This window comes from Aulonocara stuartgranti, assembly GCF_965226115.1.
Source record: "Aulonocara stuartgranti genome assembly, chromosome: 23".
In the NCBI taxonomy this organism is placed as follows: domain Eukaryota; kingdom Metazoa; phylum Chordata; class Actinopteri; order Cichliformes; family Cichlidae; genus Aulonocara; species Aulonocara stuartgranti.
Genome location: NC_138958.1, coordinates 20582684 through 20590652, shown reverse-complemented (window position 1 = coordinate 20590652; position 7969 = coordinate 20582684). Strand labels below are relative to the sequence as shown.

At 39.6% G+C, this 7969-nt stretch overlaps 1 protein-coding gene across 1 annotated transcript; it reads left to right on the top strand.

The window, feature by feature from the left end:
• Positions 1-6512: 6512 nt before the first annotated feature.
• LOC309700883 (pro-opiomelanocortin-like) lies at positions 6513-7888 on the top strand (the record flags this gene model as incomplete). The annotated part of the gene is made up of 3 exons (XM_082524782.1): positions 6513-6542; positions 7156-7276; positions 7379-7888. Exons 2-3 carry the CDS (start codon positions 7160-7162, stop codon positions 7886-7888), a joined length of 627 nt encoding a protein of 208 aa, XP_082380908.1. The 5' UTR covers positions 6513-6542; positions 7156-7159.
• Between the last annotated feature and the right edge of the window lie 81 nt (positions 7889-7969).

Genomic DNA, 7969 nt, shown 5'->3' with positions numbered 1-7969 from the left:
AACAACGCTCTGACTGGAACACCCTAAACAAAGCTGAGAACAAATAAACCTCCGCTTTCCTGACAACTATTAACATTTACACATCAAATGTTGAGCAATCTGTACCTCAGTCTACTGCAAACAAAGAACGGTACAGCAGCTGGAAACGTTCCTCCTTCACCTCTACAGGAAACATTGAGGGCAAAGTTGAAACCCTCAGGCCAATCACTGATCTCGATATTGTTGTTTCTAGTATTTTGAATTCAACGTTAAATGAAAGTTTGTTTATATCTACAATTTACAAAGCATCACAGGAAGTTACGAAAGTTCAGGGAAATGTTGCTCCGGCGGACGAGGAAATGAGCTGACTGGGAGTAATGGGAAAAAAACTGAACAAACTGGATTTTAGTGACCGAGGAGTTTTTGAAAAGATGGCTTCAAATGATAAACAGATGAAAGGCACTTATGTGTTCGTGTTCACTCTCATGATTTTTCACAGTATTTTATTCTTAAGTTTCCGTCCACGTTATTTCAGGTCACTTTGGGCTTTTTAGGTTTAATGTATTTTCAGATTTCTATTTTCTTCTCCTGTTTCCAATTCCCAGTCAGCCCTCAGTCTGTGCATATACTGCTCCTTCTTTGTCTTAGCATTTGCTTTGCTGACATAGTGTCCTCTGGGTTTTCTAAATTACCTCTAAGATGTAGTTTTCACCCACTGACTCGGATTTGGCCTTTTACCACTTGACCTGAATAAAGATTTTATTTTTTGCTTTGAGTCCTGACCTGATATGATGAGTGCTTTGTTAATATATATATTTTCTGTATTATTACTGGATGTTTAATCAAACAATAGTTTAACATTTAAAATTACAAATTAGTTCGAAGAATGAGAGTTTGTTTCAAACACAATTTAATACAGTAGATAGTGAAAAAACAGGAAATGTCTGTCATTTAAACTTTTTATCTGTTACTTAATTTTTACTTAATTTCTGTTGTAAAATGAATAATGGGGGTTCTTTATTAATAGGAAAGGCTTAAAATATGTGAAAATACAGTGAAAAATTCAAAATCTATGCATTTTCAGGGCGTTCTAGTGGGCCTGACTGGAGTCTTTGTCGCGGGGACGCGGGGTACTCCTTGGACAGGTCTCCAGTCTGTTGCATGGCTAACACAGGGAGATAGACAACCATTCACATTTACATTCACACCCATAGGCAATTTAGAATCCCCAATTAACCTACACCCACTAACTGCGAGTCTTTGGGCTGTGGGAAGATAAAATACAAATTAAGTATTAAAATAAAAGCCTCTAGACTGGCAACAGCAAAATGTGCTGTAAAAACTAAAAGAAAAACTGTGAAGTTGTGATAGTCATGAATGCATTTCTTTTTAAAGTAACTGAATACCAATGGGCATAGATTTAAAAAAATGAAGACTGAAAGACACTATATAAAAAAATAAAACAAAGTAATATCAAAATCTTACCTTCCAAATATAACTCTGTATTTGCACGTGGGGATGAAAGGGAATCATAATTTAATTTCAGGAACTGTTTTTGAATTCCATGTGCTGACTTTGAAACTGTCCCATTAATATGATTTAATTAATATTTCTTTTTTTCCTGCCGTGCAGTTTGACAGTTTTTGTCAAAGATCACTGAGCTACATTCTCACATCTACCTGCTGAACAGGAGAATGGCTGCAATTTGTGTCTCGATGCCTGAGATTGTCCAGTTGGCAATGTGCATCTACCAGTTTTGCAGACAGGTGCTTCACTTGTGCCTCTCCAAAATGATTGTAGGTTAAGTGTAGCTTTCTCAGATGGTAGGAGTTGGAGCTTAGAGCTGAGAACAAACAGCTATTAGAGAACAGTGCTACTATAGTAAGTTTAAGTGTTAAATTCAAACCTTTATTCATTATTGTCTTTATATTTCATATTGAAATAAAATATAGTCATTTGACTGTAAGGTTGACTCTGGGGAATTGTCTCCCCCTGGTGGCCAAAAGAAGAAGCGTTTGGCATCAGTTTGCTGACCACAGTGTTTGTTTTAATTCTCTTAGTCCCAAAAATATGATGCTTGGGTTCAACGTGCAGGTTATATTAAAAGGGAAATTGCACAGATTTTATTCAGTAAAGGTCAGTTTATTATTAGTGGTAGTATAAGTAGTGTAATGTTGTGTAATGTTTGGGTACAACCACAGAGTCTAAATAGTCTTCAGATGTACACTCAGTTGTATCACTGTAGCTTTTCTACCTGCCGCTGACATTATTTTCCTTTACTCTCCCAAAGGTTTTATTTTGAAATGATTTCCATACTTATTAATATAATTCATTGGACTGTGGCTAATTCACATGCCAATCCTCACTGGGGTACTATAAACATTTGCTCTTTTTGTGAACTCTGCTTCCAATTTTCTTAATTTCTTTTTATTTATAGCTCTTTACCTTTCACATTTTAAATAAAGGCTTTGATATTATTATTATTATATTAATGAAAAGTCAGGACATAGAAAATGATAAATGCTTTGAGAAAATATTTATTAGACGCATGGACAGAAATGTCATGACTGTAGCAGGTGAGCAGAGAGCTTCCTCTTCCAATGATGTGTCATTAAAAGGGTATTTTCTTTCAGTTCAGCTCATCTGACTTTTGCCATTACCTCTTTCTTCCTGAATATACCTGTGTGTTTGTGTTTGTGTGTAATGGCTTGAATGGATGTTCAAGGCTGTGGCAGCCGTCTAATGGGTTTATATTTACCTGCCTGCCTCCAAACGTAGCTCAATCAGTCCATTAGAAAAACAAAATGAATAGCTCCTTGCACAAGTGACCATCTGAATCACCTGAAGTAGAATTCCCTATAGCTCCGGAAGAAGTTCTAACAAAAAATAGGATAAAATAAAATATATGAGCTACAAATGTAAAGTCCTCATTTTCACATGTGAAATTTACAAAAAAAATATCAGAAATACAAAATTATCACCAGCAGAATTTGGCCTATTTTCTATTTTCTATGCTTTATAAATGTGAAAGAAGTAAAAAGTAAAAATTGTACCAAAACTATTTTAATAATAAATATAAGCATTACAATGATGTGTGAGTTTCCAAATGACTGACAAAATATGACTATGTAGCTCTAAAGTGAGGCTCACTTAATTAGGTGTATCTGTTCAACTTCTCATTAATGCAAATATCTAATCAGCCAATCACATTTCAGCAACTGAATTTGTTTAGGCACGTAGACATGGTCAAGAAAACGTGCTGATGCTCAAATCAGAATGTAGAATAAAGGTGGTTTAAGCGATTTTGAATGTGGCATGGTTGTTGATCTGAATATTTTAGAAACTTGGATTTTCCCACACAACCATCTCTCAGGTTTACAGAGAACAATAAAGAGAAAATATCCAGTTCTGTGGGTGAAAATGGCTTGTTGATGTCAGAGGTCAGAGGAGAATGGCCAGACTGCTCCCAATTTATAGCAAGACAACAGTAACTCAAATAACCACTCGTTACTTGTAATTGTGCAGAAGAGCATCTCTGAATGCATGTCAAACTTTGAAGCAGGTAGACTACACCAGGTGTCAGCTGAGGTCCCAGTAGGCACAAGATCATAACAGCTGGACAACAAAAATTGGAAAAATGTTGTCTGGTCTGATGAGTGTCGAGTTGTGCTGTGACATTCAGATGGTAGAGTCAGAATTTGGTGTGAACATGAAAGCATAGATCAATCCCGCCATCTATCAACAGTTCAGGCTGCTGGTGGTGTGATGCATGGGGGTATTTTCTTCCTTCGAATTATTTTGTTTTTATTTTCTTTAGTACCAACTGAGCATTGGTTATAAACCAAGTTTCAAAATTCAAAGCTTAGGTTTGTTTAGAAGATGCTTCCTTTGAAGTTACAGCTTTGTAGAAAAGTATTAAGTGGATATATATAACTTTACATCAGGGCTTCTATCTAACAGAAACCTCTTATAGAGGCTCCAAAAGGCCTCCAAAAAGTAAAACATCCCCAGTCTACACATAACCCTAAAAGGCCTTGAATAAAACTGTTCAGGGGAAAGATAGCATCAAAGAGCAGGTGCAAGTAGAAGAACAGCCCTTATAAGACATTGGATGAAGTTAAAATTAGCCTTTAGATGGGCAGAGCCTTAACCCCAAAAAGAGGCTTTTGCTGGTTCTTGAGGAAAACTAGACCATCAGTGCAGATCTCTTAATGACACGAAGAAAGGCGACTTCTACATGACATTTCTACTTTCTTCAAGGCTACTACATGTACATCTTTTCAGAAAACTTCTAAACAGATGCGGAGAAAACAAAAAAATGAAATAAAAAGGTGAAATCAACTTCCTCACAGACAGACCCCAATCAGTGAGGGTGGGAAAACAAGTCTCCCCCTCCATCTCACTCAGCACTGGAGTGCCTCAGGGCAGTGTTTTAAGCCCCCTGCTGTACTCACTGTACACTTATGACTGTGTAACCACATCCGACACCACCTCCATTGTCAAGTTTGCTGACGACACTGCTGTTGTGGGCCTGATCTCTGACAACATCGAGACGGCCTACCTGGAGGAGATTAGGAACCTGGAGACCTGGTGCCAGGAGAATAACCTCCTCCTAAACATCAGCAAGACTAAGGAGCTGATCGTGGACTTCACTACAAAGCAGGCGAGGAATTACAAACCCCTCATCATCAGTGGCACGCCAGTGGAGAGAGTGGACAGTTTCCGATACCTGGGTGTCCACATCACTCAGGACCTGTCATGGTCCTGTCACATCAACACCCTGGTTAAGAAAGCCCGTCAGCGTCTCTTCTTCCTCAGAAGACTTAGAGACTTCCATCTGCCACTGAAGGTGCTCAAGAACTTCTACTCCTGCACCATCGAGAGCGTCCTGACGTCAAACATCTGCACCTGGTTTGGGAACAGCACCAAGCAGGACAGACGAGATCTGCAAAGGGTGGTGCGCTCGGCAGAACGCATCATTCAATCAGAGCTCCCTGACCTGCTGTCCATCTACACCAAGTGGTGCAAGTCCAAAGCCAGGAAGATTATGATGGACCTCTCCCATCCCAACAATGGACTCTTCTCACTGTTGAGGTCTGGGAAGCGCTTCCGCTCCCTTAAGGCCAAAACAGAGAGAATGAGGAGGAGCTTCTTCCCCCAGGCTATTCGGGGCCTGAACCAGGTGTAGGACTGGACTCTCCCAAACACGTCACTATAAGACTGGACTCTCACACTCGTCACCACACGCACCACCACACATTTCCTATAATCCTATAATTCCTATAATTTATAATCCTTATCTTTATAATCTCTTCTGCTATTTGCACATTCTTTACTGTAAATTCCTAAGTTAATTTGTAAATTTTTGTAGTAAACTGTAAATTGTAAATATTGTAAAACTTTTCTCCTGTCATTTAATGGTCGGGCATTGTACAGCTACAAGCATTTCACCCCCATGTCATACTGTGTATGGTTGTGTGTGTGTGACAAATAAAATTTGAATTTGAATTTGAATTTGAAATAGAGTCTAAAAGGGAGGCCTGTCCAGGCTTCTTCTTTAAAAGAAGATCTTCAGAAGTTTGTTTTTGTTCTTTATATGTAGTCTTTATGTATAGTCTATGCTGAGCTTAAAAACCACTCCAAGTTCTAGACATTGAAATGAAACTTCCTGAGGCCTTAGGTAGAGGCTTTAATGCTCACGTCTGTTCCCCAGCTGTCGGTGAAAACCTTCTGTAGAATCATCATTAGTGCCGCTGAGGGCTCAGATAAAGGGGTGATGCTGCAGCAGCTGCCCGAGTTTGAAACTGTACACCCTGACCTGCAGGTTTGACTCCCGTCTTCCCTCCAATGATGACATGGCACCTCAATGTTAATCTGCCAAACCTGCCATCTGACATTTAGCACACGACAGTGGCAGTGAGGTGCTAAGCCAATATTTACGCGGTTGGTCTTCCTCTTCCCCCAAAGTCTTTATTAGATTTAATGTGTGTTTTGTTTTGTTTTTGCAAAGTTTAAGCTCAATTTAAGGGTGAATTTGTCTATATTTTATCCAATTTTCTCAAGAAAAATTCAAGAATCTTGAATCTTAAGATATATAAAAAATAATAAACAACCAGAAATCATAAAACCCTGCCATTAAAAAATACAGGCTGTTGAAGTTTGTGAATATAAAACTGAACTTTGCTGGAAATCTTTTTATAAATGCTCACAAAAGGAAGATTTAAACCTGAAAAAGAATGAAGAGCTGAGGTTATGAAGTTAAAACAGTTTCTCCATATAAAATGTGAATATTTGAGGGGCAGGAGAGGTTGATGTGGAGGAAGGAGGAGGCGGGAAAACATGGAATTGTCCGTTTTCTAGAAACAGTCCACGTTTGCGAGCAGGAGCAAATGCTGGTGATGACGTTATCTGCATGCACGTGTCCTTGGCTGGCAGGATATAAAAATCAGACGGCTGGTCAAAGCGACAGAAGAGGAGAGAGCAACAGCTAAAAACCTCCATCCAGCGGCCGAGTGACGGGAAAACACCAGCAATAAGAGGACGAAGAGGTGCAGAAAAGTGTGGTGAGAATCATCATTTTCTTTAATAACTTTTTATAATGATATTAAAATTAATAAGTGCTTAAAATGCTTGAAAATCACTTATTGTTACATTTTTTAACTTTTACTTTTTAGTTCTTCACAGATGATGAATTTCTAATGATTGACTCAATTCTATTAGACTTGGATCTAAAAAAAAAAATTAAAACAAATACTGAGTAATATATTTTAAGATAAATTGTGAGAAAAAGACATTTGCTTCATCTCAGAACTGACAACAAGGATTTGGCATCAACAAAATATAAACTTAATGTAACTTTGCATAAGTTTATATAAAGTCAATGGTAATGTGTTGTTTAACCCAATATAATGTATTTTGCTAAAGAGATTACAGGTACTTTCATGCCCTTTATTATGATTTTTTTTTATGTACATGGGATGTATTTATTTATTTGATCAATTTCACAGTGATATCTGTTTTGTATACCTACTCTGTAAGTCACATTATGGTTATATATGTAGTGTTAATGTAACATAAATTAAATAAAAATATGTCAAATCAAAAATGGAACAAAAAAATGTATACATGAGGGTTTTTTTAACATTCTGTCTGTGCTTTTCTCTGATTGGTCAACAGGAGGATGTGTCCTATGTGGCTTTTGGTGGCATTAGTGGTAGTGGGCGGGGCCAGAGAAGTAGTCAGCCAGTGCTGGGAGCATCCGAGCTGCCAGGAGCTCAGCTCTGAGAGCAACATGATGGTAAACGCACAAACACACTGTTCACTCAGACCTGATTTAATGGGAGGTTCTTCTTTTTTTTTTACCCAGAAGCTCACGTTTTCTTCTCTTTCTCTCCTGCAGGAGTGCATCCAGCTCTGTCACTCTGACCTCACCGCCGAGACCCCTGTCATCCCCGGCAACGCCCACCTCCAGCCCGCTGTCCCATCAGACGCCTCCTCACTTTCTTCTCAGGCCAAGCGCTCCTACTCAATGGAGCACTTCCGCTGGGGGAAGCCCGTTGGCCGAAAACGCCGCCCCGTCAAAGTGTACACCTCCAACGGCGTGGCGGAGGAGTCTGCTGAAGTTTTCCCCGAAGAGATGAGGAGACGAGAGCTCACCAATCAGCTGCTGGCAGAGGAAGGAGAGAAGGCTCAGGAGATGGTCGAGGAGGCGGAGGAGGAGCAGCAGCTCCTGAACGGGGTGCAGGAGAAGAAAGACGGCTCGTATAAGATGAAGCACTTCCGCTGGAGCGGCCCGCCAACCAGCAAACGCTACGGTGGCTTCATGAAGAGCTGGGACGAGCGCAGCCAGAGGCCACTGCTGACGCTCTTCAAGAACGTCATCAACAAAGAAGGACAGCAGCAGAAGTGAGACCAGACGAGAAGAGGATGAGGCAGTGGAGAGAGGAGTGACAGGAGGAGGAAACGTTTTCCAAGGCAATTAGACACCAAA